We start from the raw sequence: 24,583 nt of genomic DNA, 5'->3' as shown, positions 1-24,583 counted from the left end.
TGTGATCTGAGAGAGTTGGGAGACCATCTAATCCATCATCAGTACCTTTGGGCACTGGTGACACCCAGGCTCTAATCATATTGTAGAGCACTGAGGAGTTTCCTCACTCTTCACTCCAAGTACAAAAAGTGTGGAAGCCTGACTTCTGAAGAGTTTCACGACACTGAACTTGGGGACATCTCCTCCTCTGCAGTTTGAGACTTGAAGGGAATTCCTTGGAAAAGTCAGTGAAACCTTACCGCCCTTTGTCTAAAGAACAAGTGGGGTAGCCTGAATTGTATTCTGCCCAGTGTTCATGAGACTAAAAACGTCCTTCCAAAACCATGCTGAGAGTCTGTCCAGTTCAAAACCACTCACTGGATAGCAACAGGTTGAATGCTAGTCAAGGCATTTGAAGTTCCAAGGAACAGAAACTCCTTTGACTTAGCTCAAATGATATAGGGATCACAGTAGTGAGGCAGAGACCTCAGACCCGATCAAAATGCATCATAACGCCAGCACCTGCAGCCAGCTTCCAGCTCAGCTCCACATTAAGTATATTAATTTTCTTGGTTAGGGACAACATAGGGTGGTAGTGAGAACATCTGGCTGACTGGCTTGGTTTGTCTATTTGAGTCAGAGTTCATGTTGTAGCCACATGCAGCCAGATGTTGCTTAGGGGTAAGTCCCCAGACTCTAGGCCACTCTATCCAGGGTCCATGACTCTGGAGGTTATTGAGCTTGTCTTGCACAATCCTGGAGAAGGGAGAGTTCACAGCAGAGCAGAGAGATCAGCAGTAAGCCCCAGCAGAAATGCAAAGCAGCTAACCCCATCTGGTGCTGCTCCCCTTCACAGGCAGTCGCCCGCATCACTGACATCTTTGATGTGGAGCCCAACAAGATGTGTATTGGGAGTCGCTCACATGCCTTTGTCACAGTGATGTTCACACCACAGACCATGCAGACCTACCAGTGCATCTTCGAGGCTACTTTGGATGGCTTACCCAGGTACCAGCTAGCCCCTCACCTGTGGCAGAATGGCAGCCCACAAGCTGTATAGGAAATTGGGTTCCCGCCAAGTTGGTTTAAGCCACCTTGCTCTTCCCGTCCCCTGCAGCAACCTGGCCAGGAGCCGAGGTCTTTTGTTTGATATTGTTGGTGAGGGGACCCTCCCTCGAGTGACAGTCATTCGACCAACTCTATATACCCAACATGGAAACCCCTTGCTCCTGTTTAAGAGGCTTCTGCGTGGTCATTCAGAGAAACTGCCTCTCATCCTTAAGAACAATGGCACCATCCCTGCCCAGGTAACAGTTAAGGGTGACACATTGGGTGACATGTAAGCCGGACCAAGTTGATTTATGTTGCCTCACAGTTTCTGAAGCTTCAGGTCACAGTCCTTGGTTCTGTTGGTTCTAGGCCCATGGTGAGAAAGAACTTCATGGTGGCACTACCCTACATGGTTTTCATTATGGTAACTATAAATGTTCTACAGCAGTGGTTCTCAACCTTCCTAATGCTGCAAACCTTTAATACAGTTTCTCATGTTGTGGTGACCCCAACCATAAATGTATTCTTATCGCCACTTCATAACTGTAATTTTGCTACTTTTATGAATCATAATGTAAATACCTGTGTTTTCTGGTGGTCTTGGGCAACCCCTGTGAAAGGGTTGTTTTACCACCAAAGGGACCACAACCTACAGGTTGAGATCAATGCTGTTCTGCAGTCTAGTTCAGCGAGGTCCTGCCACCTACTAATTGTTTGTTTTTTTCTCAAGAATTTTCTGTATATTCCACTCATTATGAGCTTAAGAGTCCTTTTGTAATGTTCCTTTAAAAATCTCATTGAAAAGAACTGCAGAGATGGCTCAGTGGCTAACAGTACTGGTTGCTATTACTGAGGACCTGGGTTTGGTTCCCAGCCCCCACATGGTGGCTCACAACCATCTGTAACTGCAGTTCCAGGGGCTCCACAGGTCAGAAGCAGGCACACACATGGTGTGCAGACATACATGCAGGTCAAACACCCACATACATATAATAAAATACATTCAGAAAAGTTTTGATCTCATTGGAATCAAAATGAAAGCCTATGGGTTATCTGGGGGAAATTCCTGGTTTCAGAGTAACTCTACCAGGGGCAACATTTAGGATTCCCATCCACTCATTAGACTTGTCGCAGTATCTCTAGAACCTAAGTTCCTCCATACAGTTTCTCTTTCTTATATTTCTTTACTATTTTCTGTGTGTGTGCCATACATGAGAATGTGGATGTCGGAGGACAACCACAGGAGCCAGTTCTCCCCTTCCACCCTGTGGGTCCCTGGGTTTGAACTCGGTTTGTTAGGCTTAACAGCAAGTGTCTTTTACCCATTGAGCCATCTCAGTACCCCTCCAGTTAGTTTCTTATTAGAGTTATTTCTAAATACATAATCTCTTGTCTCAGTGTAGTGACTGTTTCTTCTCTCTTTGGGCTACTTAATTTTTTTATAGTCAGCAATGCTACCTTCTAAAAAGCCAAATTCCTCACATTTAAAATCAAATGTCTGGCTTTACCCCTGCCTGCTTTCCAATGGACCAGAAACCACTTTTTTTCCTGAAATTGTTCATATGCCCACCTTGGTTTTCCTCTCATCTTGCTAGGTTGTTTACCATGATTCTGGCAAATTCATAGTACCTAGGACACACTACCTTCTAGGAATCACATTTTTGCAATACTTCATAAAATTATGGTTATTCAGTTCCATTAGTTTGGAATATACTCTTCAGTTGCCTCTCTGTGTAATAGAAGCATTGGCAATCCACTTTTATTCTATCTGTGTAGTCTGGAAGGTCACATATGATCTCTAGGCCTCCAGTTCCTACTGGCCTGACTGAATTTTTTCCTATCCAGGTCTAATGTTTATTGAATATCTTTTAAGACTCTCAAAACCAGGAATCATAGAGCTAGGGATGTGGTTCAATAGGTAAAGCTTTTAACACACAAGTATAAAGAACAGAGTACTCACGTGAGACAGGGAGTGGCAGTTACCTGTAATCCCAACACTCAAGAGGAGGAGACTAAAGATCCCCAGGGAAAACTGACTAGCTAGACTAGCCTGACTCAGTGAGTTCCAGATTCAGCAAGAAACCCTGATTTTATATAGAGAACAATTGAGGAAGGCATTCATACACATGCACACCTGCACACACCTGTGCACCCCCACACACTCACATATCATCCACACACATTCATGAAAAAAAAGAGAAAATAAAAAGTGAATACTACATATAATGACTTTGGAGATTCTTGCTCTACAATTCAGCACAATATCAGAATCCAGACTCAAAATTCATGAGCAGCCTGTAAGCTCAACTACTCGACCCGACTTTCCTCCTGCCAGCTGCATGTGGATCTGCGGGACCAGCTAGGAGTCTTCTCTCTGAAAGGGAGACCCACCACCTCCTACATCTACATCATCGAGGAAAATAAACCCAATGAAAAGGGTGAGTGGAGGGCAGGTGTGTCGGTGGGGTGATGGATCTCAGAAGCTGGTTTGCCAGGGACCTCTCAGGACCCAGCCACAGCTGGTGCTTGGGCACATCTCCAATAGCCAAGTGGCCTGAGCTCATTCCCCCAAAGTGACTGCTTTCCTTCTAGCTATGGTCTTCTTGGAGATGTATTCTTCTAAACTGATTCTGAATTGTAACCTCTGTCTTCGGTTTACAGCCAAAAAAGCCCACACAGCTTCCCTGGTTGTTTCTCCTGGAGACACAGCCGAATTTGATGTCTTTTTCCACTCCAAGAAGATTGGGAGAATGACAGGCTCCATCCACTTGTCGGTGATCAACAACCAGTATGAGGAGACCATGATCCACCTGGTGGGAGAAAGCTACGAGGATGACATCACCTTGGACAACATCCATGGGCTGATGGGTTCCATCAACCAGGAGGGCTCGGTTATGTCTGAGGTCATAGAGATCGCTGAAGAAAGTGCCATGGATGACTTGGTGGCAGGTGGGAGAAGCAGAAGTGAGGTCTTGACAACTGTTGACTCCAATCATTCTAAGTGAGAGCGAAGTTTAAAAACAGGCATAGCCTCCTGAGAGTTTAGGAACGAGTCTCTTTATCAGTATGAGCTCTGCCATGCTGGAGTCAGTCACTCTTTTATTCTTCATTTATGTATGTGTTTGTTGCAGGGAACAGTTACTTAGCACCAAGTGCAAGTACCGGGCACTATACTGATCCATAGACTTGCAGATTAATAAGGAAATCTTTGCCTTTATTAGGGAGCTTACAGTTTGATGCTGATTTTCCTGTTCAGTTCTTTAGCAAATGCATGCTTCCATGCAGTTTCCCTGGATCTGTCTTGGAGCAGACTTGTGTTGGCATTGGGAATTTCATCCACAATGCGTGTTTTCTCAGTGAAATCATGGGCTTGTCTTGTTAGAGATGGGATGGGTTTGTGTCCTCATCTTCACAGCGGGCTGCTCAATGAGCAGTCCAGCAGCCTACAGCATCACATCTCCCAGGATCTTGTCAGAAATGGGAATTTCAGACCTGCCCTGACTTTCAGGATCATAATCCACATTTGAACCCAATTCCTGACTGATCGTGTGTGTTAAAGCTTAAGACATGCCTCTCCACAGTCTAAACCACTGACCCTTCCACTTAGGGGCCAGACTGTGGAGGAAATGTTACACATTATAATTATTAACAAAGGGCATTTGTTAAGCACTCTAACAACATGACTGATTGGTTTTTTGTTTTGTTTTGTTTTGTTTTTACGAGACAGGGTTTCTCTGTATTGTTTTGGAGACTGTCGGTCCAGCCTGGCCTCGAACTCACAGAGATCCACCTGCCTCTGCCTCCCCAGTGCTGGGATTAAAGGCGTGCTCCACCACCGCCCGGCATTACTGATTGCTTTAAAGTGAATTTTAAACTCGGCTTCAAAATGTCCACAGGAGCTTAACTATAGTCCTGGAACGTATAACCGGGCTCTGAAATCAATGCTCTTTCCAGATTGGTGCTTCACTCCTGTTTGAAGCTATGCAATGGCATCACTCTAGTCAGGGTCAAACAGGAGCAAGCAGTAATCCAAGTTTGGAGATCAGATTCCACACTTATTGTGGGATTTCCAGGTTTAGCAAACCTGAACACAGGTATTCCAAATAAGATTAAGTTACAGATAATCAATAACTTAGTATATGTATACAAACATTTCATGGGACATGTTTATCATAAAGAATTACTCATTATTTATCTCTATTAATTTATTAATTAATTTATTCAAATTTAATTGAGAATCCTATATTTTAACTGCCAATTTAACATTTCATTATATTTTTTCACCAAACAAATGACATTAGGTTCTTTATTTTCTCTTGAACAAATAGAAGAGCCAAGGTAGGTGGACAGGTAGAACTGATTGATAGATGGGTGGATGAATGGATAGATGGATGGATCAGTCGATCAATTGATTGATTGATTGATCGATTCCTGGGAGGTAGATATTTCTATCCAGGTATCCAAGGTCTTTTCATATGTAACCATTCAAGGAGAAAATGATAAACTGTGAATGAGATGCATTATCTATCAAGACATGCCTCCCTTAGAAAGCAGGCTCTTGGCTGGCCTTTTGTGGCGCACACCTTTAACCCAGAACTCGGGAGTCAGAGGCAGGTGGATCTCTGTGAGTTCAAGGCCAGCCTGGTCTACAGAGTGAGTTCCAGGACAGCCTCCAAAACAATACAGAGAAACCTTTAAAAAAAGGCCAGGGAGGACTCACCAGCCTTCTGCTTTGACCCCTAGCTGCCCTGTTGGATCACATCCAGTTTGGGTACTGCCACATTGGAAACAACTACAATGTGAGCTTCACCATCACCAATCACAGCCAGGTGAATGTGATTCGGTTCGAGTGGCCCCTGTTGGCTACGCTGTCTTTCTCCCCACAGGTAAGCGAAAGTCACTCACTAGGTTCCAGACTCCCTCAGGCCTAAGCCACCCCTGTGGATACATGGAACGGGATGCATGCATCTTGAATTAAGAAAGTGCCCAGTAGCCATCCCACACTCAGACCCAGTGTTTGCAGGCCCTGCTCAGGGTCCGACGGTCTAGGAGGAGATTATCAAGTCCTGCTGTGGACAGGAACGTGAGGCATTCCCTGGAGGCCTTCATGAATGACTACAGGCCCTAGCTTCCCATTCCAGAGTGTAGACCTGTGTCCCTCTATGCATGTGTTCTTCAGAGCATGAGCCTTCGGAAGCAGCTCAACAAGCCAATAGAGACACTGCATACCTGCAATCCTAACACCTGCCCAGGCAGAAATACTCCCACAAGTTCAAGACCAGCCTGAGCTACACAGTGAGTTCCAGGCCAGCCTAGGCTCCTGATAGATTCCAACACCATCTTGGTCCAAATCTACCCTTAAGGAATAGCTACAGAAAACTAGCTATAGACTATATGTCATATCCAGTTCCAAAGCCTTGCCAAATTCATTTGATCTTTGTTATCAACATTTGGCCTATAAGGAATCAAAGAGAGTATAAGGGATGTGACAAAGATAGAGTTGTCAAAGATAGACCTAGGCTCCCAGAAGTTCACTTACATTATGCACACCTGTATGTGCACATAGGCAATTAAAAGTTTTCATCTGCCTTCACTGTCCAGAGGTAGGGGAGAGAATGTCTTCCCTGTCCGATGACTGTCATGTGCATGACATACATGTTGGTGGTGTATGTACATATGTCTTTATCTATGATAAATCACAAATCACTTTATTCCATAAACCAAATAGGCTCTCCTTTACATCCAGTGTATTTCAGCAATTTAAAGCCTAAGAATGTTCTTAGGATTTCTCTTTTTATTTGTATGGGTATGGGTATGGGTATGCATGTGTTTCTGTGCACCACATGTGTGCCTGGTGCCCACGGGGACCAGAAAAGGACATCAGACCCCGTGAAAGTGGAGTTACAGACAGTTGTAAGCTGCCACGCGCATGTGGGGAGCAAGCCTGGGTCCTCTCTCTCCAGAAATAACTGTAGTGTGAATGTTTCTGACCCAGCAGGTCCCGCCGCCCTTCTCTGCCCCAAAGAAGCACACAGACGCTACATTAATTATGAGACTGCTGGCCGTTGGCTTTGGTTTCTTATTGGCTAGCTCTGTCTTAATTATTAACCCATTTTCTATTAATCCATGTATTTCCACATGGTCTTAGCTTACTGGGGAATGCTGGACCTGCAACTCCTTTGCCTGCTGCAGAGAAGAGAGCAATTTCTGTTTGTCCCTGTTTATATCTTGATTATGCCCAGCTAAGTCACTTCCTGCCTGTCTGCACAGACCTCCAGACCTCTATGGTTAGCTTGTGGCAGGTTTCTGCCCAGCTACATCACTTCCTGTCTGGCCAATCAGGCAATCGGTGTTTTATTCATTAACCAATAGGAGAAACATATATACAGAAGAACATTCCCCATCAAATAATCAGTGCTCTTAACCACTGAGCCATCTCCGACCCCCAAAATTAAGAATATTTTAAGCAATATTAAAATGCAATAAATCAATTATTTTTAACTCACGTACCACATTTGATTTTTTAAAACTATATTTTCAGAAATATATGTGATAAGGGTAGACTCCTCCCATCTTTCTTGTTAAGACAGGGAGGGTCTTCTTGTGTAACCCAGGCAAGCCTTGAGCTTCTTGTTCCCCTATCTCAGGCTCCTGAATGTTTGTGCTGTGATTGTGCACCACCACGCCCAGCCATTTTATGTCTTTATAGATTTATTTAATATCTGACTTATTAAGAGTCACATGGATTCCGCTATCTGCTCTTTCCACTTCAATCTGACTATGCATCATCATCTTTAACTTCTAGTAAGTTCCATTGTACACTCGTGAGAAAAGGAGAGTGAAAGAATTAAGGACGGCTCAGTATTACTTTGTCCTACAGGTACCCTGGAGAGATCTTGGGGAGGCCAAGAGTCATTAGATAACTTTATAGAAACTAACATACTGTAGTGAGGCACCTATTTGTATGAATCATAATGAGTATCGGGTGGTGTGGGTGGCATTTGGAGTCATACGGCTTGAGTTCAAGTCCAAATCACTAGTGTTAAAAAATCTCAGGTAATTTGCAAGTTTTGTTATGTGTCACGTGGAAGTGATAGCTCTGTGCCTCTCAGAAGGTATCCTGAGGACTAGTAAAATTGCTCAAGAGTTTAGAATAGTGCTTGAGGCAAGTAACAGATAGGTAACTATTACTATTATTTTTATTATGGTGTTTGTTTTGTTTTATTATGGTGTTTGTTTGTTTTGAGGGAAGGTCTTGCTCTGTAACCCAGACTTGCCTGAAACATATTACGTACTGCAAGTCGGCCTCATGGCAAACCTGACTCACCCTCCCCACCCAAGTGCTGGGATTCATAGCGTGAGCCACCGTGTCTCACTTCGTGGTGACATTTTAAAGAATCCTGTATGTACTTATGCCAAACTACCTATATAAAGAATCTTGTATGCACTTATGCCAGTCTTCCTGGATGATGCATTTCAAATTACCACCAGGCATCAAAGAAACTTAAGACTGAATTCCCCAAAATACCAATACCAGACTTTTCCCTAGGTAGGCCATCTCCACCCTGGTTGTTCCAAGGATGTGGTGGTGACCTTGAAGTCAGATGTGCCCATCAGCCTGAAGAAAATGACTGTCAAGTGCTCGCTGTCCAGGATCGTGTTTCCGCTCCCTGCAGACCAGGTCCCTGACTGGGATGACCGCATGCGCACAGTCAAGTGGGTGGATGCTCCCCGAAGTACACCTGGGAACTTGACTACAAAACGAAAAGTGAGTATTCGGGGCACATGAAGCCCAGAGCTAACCCAGCCCACCATACTTGGATACCTACTGCTCTCAACTTGAGTGTCCCATTGCAGACAATAGAAAAAAGTTTGCATCTGACTTTTGTTTCAAAACTGGCAAGCTGAATGTCCGCACCCAGGCCCCTAACTAACAACACGCACTGCCTTAGTGACAGTTTAGCTTCAGTCCTTTTGCTTTTTTTTTTTCAAAAGTGTCGTTGCCAGCCATTGTTTCCTGTTTCCATGAGGTGCGGACTTAGAGTAGTTACAACGTTCTGTTCACGACAGGATCTCATCTTTGGCCTATACATGCCCTTTGCATCTATTCCTTGTCATTTGCCTCTTATTGTGTGATAATTAACCCATCCCAACAAGGGAACTGGGCCCTGAACACCTGTGTGGCTCTGGCCATCCCGCCACCCTGTCTCTCCCCTTGAGGTAATCACTGTCGAAGCCTCGATGGATGGTTTGTTGACCTGCATGTTCTAAAAGGACTGAGGTGTAGCTGGGCTTTTTAACTCTGTTTTTCAAGGGTCACTTTATGTAGTCATAGCTACTTGGGGCTGTAGTGTGTCCACTTCACTGCTGCATACCTTCCAACCTTTGTCTCTCTCTCTGAAAGCTAGTTCAGGTTTTCTCTTATGGGTAGCGTTTCTGTGCACTTCGGCATCCAGGTTTGCATTTCTACAAGTGGAGGCGTGAATGCTCAGCCTTTCCAAGCTGATACCCAGGTGTTTTCCAAACTCGATAAACAATTTCTACTCTTCCAGCAAAGGAGTTTTGTGACCCTCTTTTTTTTTTGGGGGGGTTTTTGTTTTGTTTTGTTTGTTTTTACGAGACAGGGTTTCTCTGTATTGTTTTGGAGGCTGTCGGTCCAGCCCGGCCTCGAACTCACAGAGATCCGCCTGCCTCTGCCTCCCGAGTGCTGGGATTAAAGGCGTGTGCCACCACCACCTGGCGTGAGCCTCCTTTCTAACATTTGAGTTTGTCAGACATTTGGGAGGTTTTTTTGTTTGCAAGATACTGGAGGTGAACCCACAGCCTTGTGACTGTTAGGCAAAGCATTTTGGCTCTTATCATTTGGGCAACTGGGAAATTATCTGATTATTAACCTTGATTATATTTCCCTAACCAGTAATGGGGTTGAATAGCTCTTCATATGATTTGATTATTAACCATGCAGGCTACCACTGAAATGTTTTTTATGCCTTTGTTCACTTTCCAGTTATGATGCTTGTACCTTCAAAAATTCCATTTGTGGTATGTGTCCATACATAGTCTCAAAAAACTTAACTTTTTATTTCATGTTTTTAAAGATCTGTCTTCATTTTCATTCCATGTAAGCATGTTGGGGTCAGGGTATGTACATATGAGAGCAAGTGCCCTCGGTGGCCTGTAGGGGGCGTCAGATCCCATGGACCAGGATTTACAGGCAGTTGTAAGCTACCCAACATGAGTACTAGGAACCAAACTCAGGTCCTCTGCAAGAGCAGCATTCCCTCTTAACCACTAGCCCATCTCTCCAGCCCCTTTATATTTTGATAAACAAAAACTATTCTTAAGCTTTTAAAGATTTTTATGTTTAGTTTATAGAAACATGTGTTTTGCCAACATGCTATGCACAATGTGCCTACAGTGCCCACAGAGGCCAGAACAAGCTATCAGATCAACTAGAGCTGGAGATACAGGTCCTCCGGAAGAGGAGCTAGTGCTTTTTAACCGATGAGCCATCTGTCCAGTATGGAATACATCCTTAATTTTAAAGTGGTCAAAGTTATCAGTTTCTTTTTTGTTACATTTATTACTTTTAAAGTCCTTATCCTCTCTACATATTTTTAAGTCTGAGTTTTGCTTTTGGTACTTAAGCCTTTCATGCATGTGAAAAATGCTGTCTGATGTGAAACAAGGCTCTAGTTTCATGTGTTTCCCCTCGCCAAGTTTGGTCAGCCTTTCTGCTCCCGAGTGATCTGCTGGGACTGACTCTATGTCATCGCTCAGTTTATATGTGCCTACGTCATTTCTGTTCTCAATTCCATTCTGTTGTCAGTTTGTCCAACCCAGAGCTAGTTTTACATTATTGTAATTTCTACAGTTTCATAGTCAACCTTGATGTCTGGAGGGAAGTTCCTGCTCTGTATTGTTTTGTCCTAAATGTTTTGGTCACTCTTAATTCTTTTTTATAATATACAATTTCTTAATCTATTTGCCAAGTATTGTGAAAACCTATAATGAAAATTTAGCATTGAATTGCAGCTCTAGGTCATTTGGGGAACAAATGACAATTTTATAATATTAGCCTGTCTTTCCTATTAACAAGGTGTTTCTATATTTTCTAGGTCTTCTCTAAGATTTGCAACTATTCGGGCCTTTGGTAGCAATAAAGTTTTTCCATTGTTTTCTTTAACATTTTTGTTTAATTTCTTTTAAGATTTTTTACTATTCAATTATTTTTAATGTTTTTAAAGTTTGTTCTTGAATTTTATTAAATTATTTTTCCTCCAAATTTTATGTATATTTTTTTTAAAAATCATCTATACATTTTTAGATCTATAGAGTTGCTGGTGATGCACTCCTTTAACTAATGATTCTTGTTGTTTGGACTTTTCTTAATTCATCTCATCAAAAGTTTTAAAATCTTTTCACAACTAAACAATTCTCCATTTGCAATTTGTTTGCTGTTTAATTAAATATCTATTGTTTTCTCTGTGGTTCTCTCTTTTTTTTTTTTTTTTACTTTTGTTCTTGTTTTTGTTTCTGAGACAAGATCTGTCTACATAGCCCTGGCTATCCTAGAGCTTGCTGAGTAGACCAGGCTGGACTCAAGCTCACAAAGCTCCACCTGCCTCTGCCTCCTGTGTGCTGGGATTAAAGGCGTGCGTTTCCACGCCCAGTTCCTCTATCCTCTTTAGAGTCCATCTGATCCAAACGCGTACCTGAGTTGTCCCAGCCTGCTCAGTCATTCTTTTTCATGCTGAGCTGTTGGAGGTTTGCCAGTCATGTCTCCCAGAACTACATCTGTGGGTTCATGTTCATTTTCATGGTAGATTAAAGTAGTGCGCTGTCCCTAGTGTTCCTGTGGGCTGTTGGCTTTGCACTGCTGAAGATGTGGCTGCCTTTGTTCCAGGTGATAGAGACGGACCCTGAGCCAGCCCACTCAATCCTAGAAGAAAATTACCGAGAGCTGCGGATCCAGATCAGTGCCAACGTGGACTTTGCTTCCTATAAATGCAATATAAATGATGTGTTCTTTAAGGAGACACTGGTTTACCAGACCCGAGTATTTGAGTGAGTCATTGAAAGCCTTTGGACTACTAGGAGAACTATCATTAAGGGCTAAACAGCTGCATTTTTAAACTCTTTATATCTTTACATATAGTTTGCATCTTTTAAAAAGAAAGTGCATTAAATGTGTGAGTTCTGATGACATTTCTTTAAAATTGTTTTTAAAAAGATTTTCAGCCAGACACAGTAATGCATTCTGTAGGAGGCTGAGACCAGAAAATCTTGAGCTCCAATCCATAATAGCCTACATAATAACAAGACTCAATTTCAAAATGTAGTTTTTGAGACAGGGTTTCACTAAGCATCCCTGCATGGCCTGGAACTCACCGTGTAGACCAGGCTGGCCTCAGACTCACAGAGACCAACCTGCCTCTGCCTCCCAATCACTTAGATTAAAGGTGTGCACTACATCTAGCTGCATTTGTTTTTAATCCTTTTATATTTGGGATTTTTTTGGCTAACGGGTAATAATGGTACATATTTACAGGGTAGAGTTGCTATCTCAATACAAGTACGTAATGTGTAATGATTGGATCAAAATGATTATTAGCATTTCCATCCCTTAACATTTATCTGGAGTCAGAGCCTTCAGACTCCTCTCCTCTAGTTCCTCATAAAATACATAGTAGGCATTTATAAACTAGAGCACACTCCCACGCATGCATTTTGATACCTACTATCCAACCTCTCTCTACTCACACCTTCCCTCTGACCTGTCCCAGCTTCCAGTAATCATTATGCTACACTCTTATACTTTGAGGTTAAGTGTATGAACTTCCACATATGAGAAAGAACGCACGCTGTGTATCTATGTCTGTTTTGTTCAGTGTGATGTCTTCTAGGCCCACCCATTTTGCTGAAAAGAACAGACTTATAAAAAACAGTAAAGAGGTTCCTCAAAATGAAACTAAAAATAGACCTACTATGTTACCCAGCTAGCTCACTTGTGGGTATACATCCAAAGGGATTACAGTCCATATGCCAAGGAGATGTTTGCATTCCCATGTAGACTCTTCTTAGCAACCAAGATAGAGGGTCAGCCTGGGTGTCCACTGTCAAATGAATGAATAAAGAAAATGTGACATACTTATGTATGTGCACAAAAGAATATAATTCAGAGATTTTTTTAAGACACTTAAGAAATGAAGAGACTGGCCTTTGAGAAACAGTACAGCTAACACTCAGGTGGGGCAAAAATATGGACAGCACATTCTGAAATCTTCCCTGATCCACCCACAGGTTTGACCTTGTTAACACAGGACACGCGCTGTTAGAATTCAACTGGACCTTGGAAGACACCTCCAAGGCAGTCAGTTTTGCCATGCCAGAAAATCAAGGTAAACTCAATGACAAATGAACCCCAGGGCCTGGCCCTAGTCACCCATTCAAAGAAGATCAACACTGCTCACAAGGCCTCCTGAGTAGCTAAGGAATAGCAGGTTATGGGCTTTGTGGGGTTTACAAAGCCATTTGGGCCTGGGAGATGGGTATCTTGACCTCTTCTCCTCCTGGACTCCTTACCCAGTCCTTCCACAGTCCCACCAAAGTGATGGCTATTGTCACTTACTGCTAGTAATCTTGTCTTGTGGTTCCCAACCTGGAAGATTGCAGACCACTTAAGAACTGGCACGGGCCTGGAGAGATGCCCCAGCAGTTAAGAGCACTGGCTACTTCTCACGGGGGACTCAGGTTCAGTTCCCAGCATCCACTGTTACTCCAGTTCCAGGGAATCTGACACCATCTTCTGATCCTGTGGCACCAGAAATGCATGTGGTGCACACACGTACATGTGGAAAAAGCACTCATACACATAAAAATAAATCTTTCTTAAAAGAAGAAAAACCAGTGAAAACTATTTTTCCCAGAAAAAAATATATGCCTATGCCAAAGTGTATAGCTTATACCTACAAAGCTCTATCAAAGAGCCCAGCACCCGATAAATAAAGTGTTCATTGTTATTTCAGTTGTGGAGATTGAAATAGCAGACTGTTCCAATGGGCTCTTATCCATGGACTCCCACTTTGCAAATCCCTATGTTAGATCAATGGTTCTCCACAAAATCTGCTCATAGCCCAATACCGTGATACAGTAGAACCACAAACCCTTTCTTGACCTACTCTCTCTGAGCCAAAAGGAAATAAATCTGAAAACGTCATAAAAGTAATAGCCATGTTTTTCACAAATCATGTGTGAAATACAAGTTGATTCCTTTCTATTGTCTTGAGGGTTCAATATACCTGCTATAAGAGATGGGTCCACAGATATCATAGAAGGTCTCTAAGGACTTGTGAGTGGGCTGCCTCCCATTGCCACTGCAGAATGTCACCTTTTCTCCATCCTCCCTCAGGTTCCAGTCTAAAAGATCAGCTTAGTCAGGGCACAGGCAGCACCCTGGATAGCGGTTTGGACCACTGGACAGAAAGCTCTCCATCGCCCTTCTCAGTGGAGCCCTCCTCAGGCGTCGTGCCTGTAGGGAAGACTCAGAAGCTCAAAGTGAAGTTCTCCCCAATGGACATTGGAGAGTTCGAGAGCACCCTGTACTGCCAGTAAGGAAATGTGTTCTCCAGCCTGCGGCTCCTGCCCTCCACTGTCCTTCTTTCCTACCTTAGACACCTGGGAGCCCAGAAGTCTGAAGGGCCTGCCTTTAGAGAACAAGGAAAATGTTGTCTAAGCCCTGCTCATCAACTTGCCCATCGCCTCTGTCTGCCTACTCCCCCCTTCCTGGCCACATACAGGACTCTACTAAATAAGAGTGATTTGCAACCAGGCAGCTTCTACCTTTTAAGAAAACTTCTTTCTACATGCCCTTGAGACTCCATTGTCTCATATACAAGTGCAAGCAACAATCCTTATAATGTAGAATTACTTGGAATACTAAATGAGCTAATTTAAGAAAAATAACTTGGAGCAATGCCTGACCCACAATAAACAAAAATAGGAAGGGATATGAGCTTGGTGTACCTGCTCTGGTTTGGTGTTCAGTGAGAGAAAAAACAAGCAAATACACACATCAGTGAAAGTCGCAGTTGTAGTACCTTGATTCAGGAAATATTCCAAAGAGGGATTATTCTGTAAGCCTCGGCCTAGGGTGATGGAGACTACATTCGCTGTCGGAGTTTCCTGAGCCCCTGCTCTCACACCACAGAGACCTGTGCCACACTAGGGCCACCTCAGCTCAACCCAGGAGCTGAATTTGCTCACATGCATCCCATCTACAAGGGTCTGACAGTAGTATTTTTAGGATTTACAGGTCCTTCTCCTTTTACATGTAACACAGATAGGAGGAAAAAACTTGGAGCCACAGAGGGACTCCAACTCAGCATCCTCATACTCAACCCACCCATCCATTTAACAACTGGTTAATGAATACGTACTATGTAGAACTGACAGTCAAGACAAACTCATACAGAACTCCCATTCTGGTGGACAAAGTATTCCATTTCCAAACATCTAAGAAAGCAGCAACAGAATATAAAATCAGAATTAAAATAACCTTGTCATTTCAGAATTCCCAACCTGCCATCAGGAGAGCAAGGCCCTATTTTGGTAACGAAAGGGCGAAGCGCCCTGCCATTCTGCCATTTTGACCTGAAGGACTCAGACTACATCAGTGGTCATCGGCGCAACCCAGAGCTCCGAGGACCAGGCTCTGGGCCTCTGGATCCAAACACCCGAGTGATCGAGTTCACCAGTGTGGGTATAGGAGGAAAGAATCTCCGGTGAGTCGTTTACATTGATTGGATTCATGCCAGTCAGTCCTTCAAAGAACGCAGAGAAAGTGGCTGTACTGATACCTGGAAGCAGTTTTGAAGCCCTGGGGTTGCTCTAGAGATTTAACAGCAGAGAACTGTACATGAATGAAGCTGGATTCTGTGTCCATAGTTTTGACAGAGGGGGAGCTTGTGTGTGTGTGTGTGTGTGTGTGTGTGTGTGTGTGTGTGTGTGTGTCTGTGTCTGTGTCTGTGTCTGTGTGTGTGTGTGTGTGTCTGTGTCTCTGTGTGTGTGTGTGTGTGTCTGTGTCTGTGTCTCTGTGTGTGTGTGTGTGCGTGTGTCTGTGTCTGTGTGTGTGTGTGTGTGCGTGTGTCTGTGTCTCTGTGTGTGTGTCTGTGTGTCTGTGTGTGTGTGTGTGTCTGTGTCTGTGTGTGTGTGTGTGTGCGTGTGTGTGTGTGTGTGTGTGCGTGTATTCCTTCACCCCCACCTTGACCACAGAGCATTCCTTGACACATATGGCTTTGGGAGCATTATCACTCCAAAGTCCAGGACTCCCATTACCCTTTAGATCCTGGGAGAAGATGGCATTTTTCTTTCTAAGGTAATGAAGTTCTCAGATCATTTCTGGTTCCCAGGAGGAAGCTGTGACAGTTCTGGGGGTTACCTAAATTTTCTTGAATTTTTAACATCTTCCGTTTCTGCTGTCAATTTTCCCCCTTTGTCCAGGACCTTTACCATCCTGAACCCAACCAATAGCACCTACTCTTTCTGCTGGACCTCTGAAGAAACAGAAAGCCTCCAACACCCTCCAGCCTTTGTGTGCTTTACAGAAAAGGGTATCATCCATCCTGAAAAGAAAGCTGAGGTGCGTGTGTCTGGGGGCCCTGTAATTTTAGCCACTTCTGCATAGCAAGTGTGTGAGGAGAGAATAGCATGGATGAGAACCATTGATCAACAAGTATTTACTGAGTGGCTATCATGTGCAATCTCAGTGAGCAAGATAGATCTGTGCTCTCTTGGATGGCTGTGAAGAAAGTCCAGTGTTTTCAGGGATTTTAGAGAATATTAAAGAAGCAAAGGGGAACCAGGCATAAATATCTGGGGATTCCTGGGCTCGTGATATGAGGACATTAGGACATCTGTATCTGAAATATTTACAGCAGCAAAGGGATGTGTTTTTACTTTCCCAAGGAAAAAGGTAAGAAAAGAGTCCTAACTTGCAGTTTAGTCCTAGATGCCTCCACTATAATATAGGGGAGCAGGTGGTCAGATGTATGTGTGAACTTGACAGTCAAAGCACACATGTAGGCTCCATGGCCAGTAAGTTCTACAGAGACTCTTGTGTGTAGCAATAAATCCATGAAATGAAAATTATGAATTCAGATACCTTCCGGAAGCTGGTGAGATGGCTCAGCTGGGAGGGCGATTGTTGCTAGCTTGAGACCCACCTGATGGATGGGGAAAGTCAACTCCCACAAGCTGTCCTCTGACCTCCACGTGGGTGCTCATCACACACGCACGCACGTGCGCACAGAGAGAGAGAGAGAGAGAGAGAGAGAGAGAGAGAGAGAGAGAGAGAGAGAGAGAGAGGTAAGAATAAATTTAAATGCTGGTGTTGACGCTGGAAAGTCAACAGTCAAGAATGCTTTCTGCTCTTGCAAAGGATCCAAGTTCAGTTCCCAGCACCCATAACAGGCCTATAACTCCAGCTGCAAAGGGGTTTGTCACTTCTGGTCTCTAGACTTCTGTACTCATAAGCACATACCCACACATAAACACATAACGCACACATAATTAAAAATGAAATCTTTTTAAAAATATGTAATGCCTTCCATAAGGTCACTCAAATAAACAAAGCAAGCCAAAGGGAGAATGATAGGCAGTGCTGGCACCAAGACCCACTGGCGCTTCATCTTGTCTGGCAGATAATCACCACACAGATCTTGTTGCCCTGATAATGATTTTTAATTGGGCTGTATGCCAGACTGCTGACAGACATGTGGGTTGTCTTTCTTTGGTATGGATGCCAGTTTGGTCCACTGAGCTGCAACTATGTCGTCCAAAGAACAGCACAACTGTACGACAGTATAATCAGCGAGACTGTGGATGGGGTAGATGACTCTGCTCCTCAAAAGGCAGGGCAAACTGGTTGACATTGTTGATACCGCCATACCTACTTTAGACGGTAATGACAACCTAGGAAAATGTCACCTCTTATGGTCCTCATGCTAATAGGTCTCTCAAGGCACAAGGAAGAGGTGCCTCTCACTGTTGTTTTCTGAATTGTCTTCTTAGATTGTGTTCGAGTTCCACCCTGCTCACCTGGACATCACAGAAGCATTCTGGACTTTCTCTATCCCAGAGCACAATATCTCAGTCCCCTTCCTGCTGGTGGGCAAAGCCACAGACCCCCTCATCTCTCTCGACAAGTCGCATCTCAATTTCAGCTCTCTCCTCATTGGTAAGGTGGCCTGGTCGGCTTTTCATTTTTGAGATGGCATGACTTTATGTCATCAAGGGCTCCGAAAGCAGACCAGAGTGGGGCACTCTTCTTGGAACCTTCCAAAAATATGTCAGAAAACCTCTGTCACTTATCAGAGAACCATGTAATAGTTTCCTCTCAATCTCATTTCCATTAACTGTCTTTGGCAGCCACACCCTAACACCTTGAGAATACCTGGGAGGTTCATTTTAGAGTCTCCTGGGCAGGGTCCTGTAGGACCTGCACTGACTCCTCATCTTCAAAGCCCTGTGTCTTGTGCATGCCTCTCCACCTCCAGGCTGTGGGCTGTGTTTAACTGGTACTTGGTCTGTTCCACATGCTTCAAAAAGTGTTACTGATAGGCTGGAGGGAGGTGTGGCTTGGTGGTGGAGTGTTTGGCAAGCATGCTTAAAGCCCTGGTTCATTCTCCAGTACAGAGGGTGGGGAGATACCAGAGTGGCCCAAACACTCCTCTGAGGGATGGGAATTCATTAATTGAAAGCACAAAGTCCTCAGGTTTATTCTAATCATTGGAAATAAACTAGCCAAACCAAGTAAAATACACGGTAAGTCAGAGGTTGTTGATATGTGTTACAGGAAGAAAGCAGCAGGGTAGAAAGACTAGGAGTGTAGTAGATGCTGAGATGGTAACATTCCAGCAGAGACCTGTGATTTAAAGGAAGCAACCATCAGATATATCACAATGCTATGCATCTTTCACATGGCTATGAGTAGGTAATAACATACAGCTAAGGTCAAAGGATTTTAAAGTGATTCATTAGATGTTTATTTAGACAACAATATTCTTTTTGTTTGTTTGTTTGTTTTACGAGACAGGGTTTCTCTGTATTTTTTTGGAAGCTGTCAGTCCAGCCTAGCCTGGAACTCACAGAGATCCACAACAACAATATTCTTCATAGTAAGTCAAACAGTATGAAGAGTTTAACCCAAGAATGCAGTGATGTAGTTTTCAGTATAATTGTTATATCAGTAACGACGAACAATATGATCATGTTAATGTGCCAAAGTCATTACTAAAATTTATCATTAGTTCCTCCCTATCCTTACCCTCAAAACCCTCCTGTAATAAAACAAGAGTTGGAGGGAAAACATAAAAAATATGAACCTGTAGCGAGAGATGAGCAAATAGTGTCCTGTAGTAAGCCAATGAAACTACTTGAATTAAAATGAGTTAGGCAAGAGTACTTACCAGCACCTCTATAATTGAACATTTTCTTAGAGATTTTAACAATCATGAAAAATCAAACAATAAGTATAATGGGTATTAACTTTCAGGGAGAAAGAAAAATAGTAATCTAAGTTGCTGTGGCTTATCACTCATTAGTGGAGAGACAGAAACTAGTAGACTCAAGATAATTTGTTAAAGTGAGTGAGACAAATGTGTAAAAAAATCAACAGTTTCATCCCTTTTTGCTGTAAACACCTAAAAGCAAAAACAAAACTAAATACTCTATTTACTGCTTAGTAAATGTATAATATCCAAAGATAAATTCAATTCCCAAGAACTATATGTCAAGAGTTAAGTCACATTAAAATGCTTCCAAATAAGAGCTAAATAGTTAGTTCTCCCAAAATTAAGTGCAAATTTAATAAAATTTCAATTACAATTCCAGCTAGGGTTGCGCAGGATTCACAGTTAATTTTAATTTCAGATAGACTTGATGTTAGGATAGATATGTCCCAAGTGATATTTGGTTCACATTTATGTTAATGTAAGTTATTCATAAAATCTGATCGCCTCAATCTCTAAAGGAATGAGGAAGGAAGAGAATTGGATAGAATGATCCTAAACTTTTGCGGGAAAATAAATGTTTTAACATTAGCCAAAAAGAAAACAAAATAATGAGTCAGGACCTTCCACAGGAAAACCCTGGGCCATCCAAGGTCAAATTCAGAACTCAACATAGGGATTCTTTAAGGAGATGTGGGCCATCAAAGGGATCAAGCGGGCACTCCCCATTACACACCCAAGAAGGCATTACAACCCCCAACTAAAGGGGCAAGGGAAGAGAACAGTGTCAGCAGAGTCCCCACAGCACTGTGGCCAGGTCAGAGTATGTACCTTCTGGAAAGGGCAGTCAATTGAAGGAGAGACATTCCAGAAGGAGTTACCTACAGGAGGAAGGAAATGAGGTGATCCGTGGCCAAGGAGTTCGAGGTGCTGAGATTGCTCTGTGAAGCCTTCCTTCTTTATGTGGGGCATTATCTGCTATGAATATCTCATTGGCCAGGCAAGAGGCCTTTGCTGAGGGCTGGTGTTTCCTCCCCAGGCAGAGAAGCCCGAGAGACAGTGAAGATCATCAACAAGGAGGAGCATGGGTTCAATTTTGCCTTCCAGGATAACTCCCGTTTTTCTGATGGATTCAACAACAGTCTTATTATATGTCCAATGGAAGGCTGGGTCCCACCACTGTCCGAGTAAGTAAAAAGTGAAGTCCTCGGTATGCATGGCAAGCCTATCATTTATAAAAATCTCTTCTGGGCCATCAAGATGGCTTAGTGGTAAAAGCACTTGCCACCAAGCCCTGTTGACCTGAGTTCAATCCCCAGGACCCACATGGTAGAAGGAAAGAACTGGCTCCAATAAGTTGTCCTCTGACCTCCTTCTATAAACATACTGTTGATGTATACATGCATGCACACACACTAAAAAAATCATAAAGAAGTAAAAATTAAAACTTCTCCCAACTCTAAGGTGTATATGTATGCAATTTCATCTCTATCCTGCCTGACTCCCCAGTGTTCATTTTCTTGATAAGTTATGGGGCATTGAGAATTCTAATTTTTTTAATATGTATATGAGTGGTTTGTGTAACATGTTGTCTTCCTGCCCACCGCCTGGGTCCTGTTGCCGCTTTCAACCCCCAAATAACACACAAGACACTATATTAATTATGAAGTTGTTGGCCATTTGTTTGGTTTCTTATCGGCTAGTTCTGACTTGATTACTAACCCATAATTACTAATATATATTTTATAAGGACTTATCTTTTGAGTACGCACTCCTGAGTGCCCATTGCTCCCAGGAGATCACATGGCAACCACTCTCTTCACTACATTTCCCAGAATCCTCCTAGGCTCCTAGACACTTATCTTGCTTCCCTACTGCCCAACGGTGCTTTATTGACACAGTAGGACTTCCCCATCAGGTTTGCCTACGTTTGTCTGTGCACCAAGTGTATGAAATGCCAATGAGGGCAGAAGAGGGCAGATTCCCTAGGACTGGGGTTACAGGTAGTTTGTGAACTGCCAACTGGGTGCTGGGATTTGAACCCTCTGAAAGAGCAGCCAGTGCTCTTAACTGCTGAGCTATCTCTCCAGCCCTAACTCTAAATCCTCATCTCAATGTTTTTCTCACATTTATAGCCTTTTCCGTTGATCTCTTGTGTATGAATCCACAAAGGAGTTCCTGACTTTACCTGGAAAATCTTTAAAGTTCACTTAATTTGGAGTGGTGTTTTTTGATGTCCTTTGCTCAGAGTGTATCTGGTGGACTCTTGTTTTATTAGATTTCCACAGGCCTGCCTAGTCCATTAATCTACTCTCTTGTTTCCCTATCAGATTCCCAGTTGATATTTTCTTCACACCAAAGCAAGAAGGAGATGTGAACTTTAATTTGATCTGTAATGTAAAAAAGAAAGCCCACCCTCTGACACTCAATGTCAAGGCCGAGGGCTACACCATGAATGCAGAGGTCAAGTGCAGGGACAGGACAGGCTCCAGCATCCTCTTGATGTCCAACCAAGTCAACACCATCAACTTCTATGAGGTAAGGGGTAACAAGAACCTTACTTTAGCTAGGGGACATGATACAGGGAGTATGAGCTGGGTCTTCCTGTCTCAAATACTAGAGAGACCAGACAAATAAATCCATCCCCAGAATTATGTAGTTATCATGTGAATGTTTTTACTGGTTTTTTTTTGGAATTTTAAAGGCTTGTTTAATTGAAAACAACAATAAGAAAACAACAGCAACAAATGATAACAAGACTTTATATATATATACATATACATTCATATATGTATGCTTTATTTAAATTAGAAACATGCTTACTTCACATGTCAATCCCAGCTCCCTCTCCCATCCTTCCTCCCTTGTGCCTCCACCAGCCCTCCCCAAGCCCCCACCCAATCCCCACATCATTCCCCAGGGAGGGTGAGGCCCTCTATGGGGGGACCTCCAGGTCTGTCATTTCATCCAGGGCAGGACCTAGGCCCTTCCACATGTGTCCCGGCTGAGAGAACATCCCTCCGTGTGGAATGGGCTCCCAAAGTTCATTCGTACACCATGGTAAACACTGATCTACCCAAGGCCCCAGAGACTGCTGAGGCCTCCTCACTGAAACTACATTCAGGGAGTCTGGATCAGTCCCCTGCTGGCCTCTTAGCCATCAGTCTGGGGTTCAAGAGCTCCCCCTTGTCCTGTCAGCTGCCTTTGTGGGTTTCACCACCACCTTCTTAACCCCTTTTCTCATCACTCCTCCATCTCTATCACTGGGCTCCAGGAGTTCAGTTCAGTGTTTAGCTGTGGGTATCTGTCTCTGTTTCCATCAGTCACTGGATGAAGGCATATAAGGCATATATGGCATATAAGGTAGTCATCAATCTTATTATCAGGGAGGGGCTATTAAGGTAGTCTCTCCGCTATTGCTTAATTTATCAGTTGGTGTTATCCTTGTAGATCTCTGGAAACCTCACTAGTGTCAGCTCTCTCCTCAAACCTATAATGACTCCATCTATTATGGTATCTCTCATCCTGCTCAACTCAATTCTTACCCCAACTCAACCTCCCTGCTCCCCCATGTCTTCCTCTGCCCTCCTCTTCTCCCCCTTTCTTTTTCCCGGTTCCCTCTTCCCTCCCCCCTGTTCCCAGTCTGCTCATGAGATCTTGCCTCATTCCACTTCTCTGGGTTATCATGCATATCTCTCTTGGGAACCTCCCTGTTTCCCAGACTCACTGGCAATGGGATTATAGGCTGACACTCCCCTGATCTATGTCTAAAATCCATATATGAATGAGTACATACCATGTTTCTCTTTTTGTGGCTGGGTGACCTCACTCAGGATGGTTTCTTCTAGTGTCATCCATTTGCCTGCAAATTTCAAGATCCCATTGTTTCTTTTTTTCAATGTTCATGAAGGATATTGGTCTGAAGTGCTCTTTCTTAGTTGTGTCTTTGTGTGACTTGGGTGTCAATGTTATTGAAGCACAGGCAGGCAGCCCGGAAATGAACCCTGGTTTACCTAGTCCCCCATGGGTGGAGCAGGAGACTAGTATGATGGGGTGTGTTGGCTCCCACCGCCAGGATGGAAGCCACAGTGGTAGACCCCAAGCACAGGCAGGCAGCCCGGAAATGGGCCCTGATTTACCTAGTCCCATGGGTGGAGCAGAAGACTAGGATGCTGGAGTGAGTTGACTCCTGACACTGGGATGGAAGTCGCAGTGGCAGACCCCAAGCACAGGTAGGCTGCCAGGAAATGGGACCTGGTTTACCTAGTCCCGTGGGTGGAGCAAGTGACTAGTATAATGGGGTGCATTGGCTCCCGCCACCAGGATGGAAGCCGCAGTGGCAGACCCCAAGCACAGGCCTTGACTGTTTTTTAAAGATTTATTTAGTATTTATTATGTATGCATGTATGCCTGCACACCAGAAAAGAGCACCAGATCTCAATTACAGATGTTTGTGAGCCACCATGTGCTTGCTGGGAATTGAACTCAGAACCTCTGGAACAGCAGCCAGTGCTCTTAACCTCTAAGCCATCTCTCCAGCCTCCTGTTTTTATTGTTTTTTATAGGATGCATATGGTATGGCAAGGAGGAATATGAACACTTACATTTAACAAACAAGAAAGGTTTCACTACCAAGAAAAGCTAAGAATTAAATTACCAACTTATACTCCAGATATAGGAGGACCCCAACATTTGGTGTGTCTTGCTGGAATATCCAATTCCATTCAGCTAATACACCCCACTTATCAATATTATTCTCCATTCTTGTTTCCCAAAGAACATTTCTCCCTAGACAAGGTATCAATGGTTTTTTCATTCAATGCTCTGTTCTCCCTCTGTCTCTCAGGTGGAGTTAAATGAATGTGTTCAGTGTGAATTCAACTTCATCAACACTGGCAAGTTCAACTTCAGCTACCAGGCAGAGCTCTCTGGACCCAAAACCCTATTGCAATACTTGGACTTCACACCCATTGACAATAACGTAGATGTGGGGCAGTCGGAACCTGCCAGCCTATCTTTCCAACCATATCAGAAGTGTGTCTTGA

The 24,583-nt window shown here is 43.5% G+C and overlaps 1 protein-coding gene across 5 annotated transcripts in view; it reads left to right on the top strand.

Moving 5' to 3' along the window:
• Positions 1 to 24,583, top strand: part of Hydin (HYDIN axonemal central pair apparatus protein) — a 352,162-nt gene that overhangs the window by 304,079 nt on the left and 23,500 nt on the right. For all 5 annotated transcript variants that reach the window (XM_040736928.1, XM_040736948.1, XM_040736939.1 and 2 more), the window contains exons 62-76: positions 836 to 987; positions 1,097 to 1,286; positions 3,365 to 3,467; positions 3,691 to 3,978; positions 5,773 to 5,915; positions 8,579 to 8,797; positions 11,936 to 12,096; positions 13,333 to 13,430; positions 14,441 to 14,639; positions 15,600 to 15,812; positions 16,531 to 16,669; positions 18,100 to 18,265; positions 20,578 to 20,725; positions 21,869 to 22,076; positions 24,385 to 24,583. The exon at positions 24,385 to 24,583 is cut by the window's right edge and continues 23 nt beyond it. In XM_040736928.1, the coding sequence (XP_040592862.1) occupies positions 836 to 987; positions 1,097 to 1,286; positions 3,365 to 3,467; positions 3,691 to 3,978; positions 5,773 to 5,915; positions 8,579 to 8,797; positions 11,936 to 12,096; positions 13,333 to 13,430; positions 14,441 to 14,639; positions 15,600 to 15,812; positions 16,531 to 16,669; positions 18,100 to 18,265; positions 20,578 to 20,725; positions 21,869 to 22,076; positions 24,385 to 24,583 (2,626 nt within the window). The remainder of the gene's footprint in view (positions 1 to 835; positions 988 to 1,096; positions 1,287 to 3,364; positions 3,468 to 3,690; positions 3,979 to 5,772; positions 5,916 to 8,578; positions 8,798 to 11,935; positions 12,097 to 13,332; positions 13,431 to 14,440; positions 14,640 to 15,599; positions 15,813 to 16,530; positions 16,670 to 18,099; positions 18,266 to 20,577; positions 20,726 to 21,868; positions 22,077 to 24,384) is intronic.

The sequence above is a fragment of the Mesocricetus auratus genome, unplaced genomic scaffold, assembly GCF_017639785.1.
Source record: "Mesocricetus auratus isolate SY011 unplaced genomic scaffold, BCM_Maur_2.0 Super-Scaffold_6723, whole genome shotgun sequence".
NCBI classification, from domain to species: domain Eukaryota; kingdom Metazoa; phylum Chordata; class Mammalia; order Rodentia; family Cricetidae; genus Mesocricetus; species Mesocricetus auratus.
The sequence above is the reverse complement of the archived record's forward strand: the minus strand, read 5'-3'. Positions and strand labels throughout refer to the sequence as shown.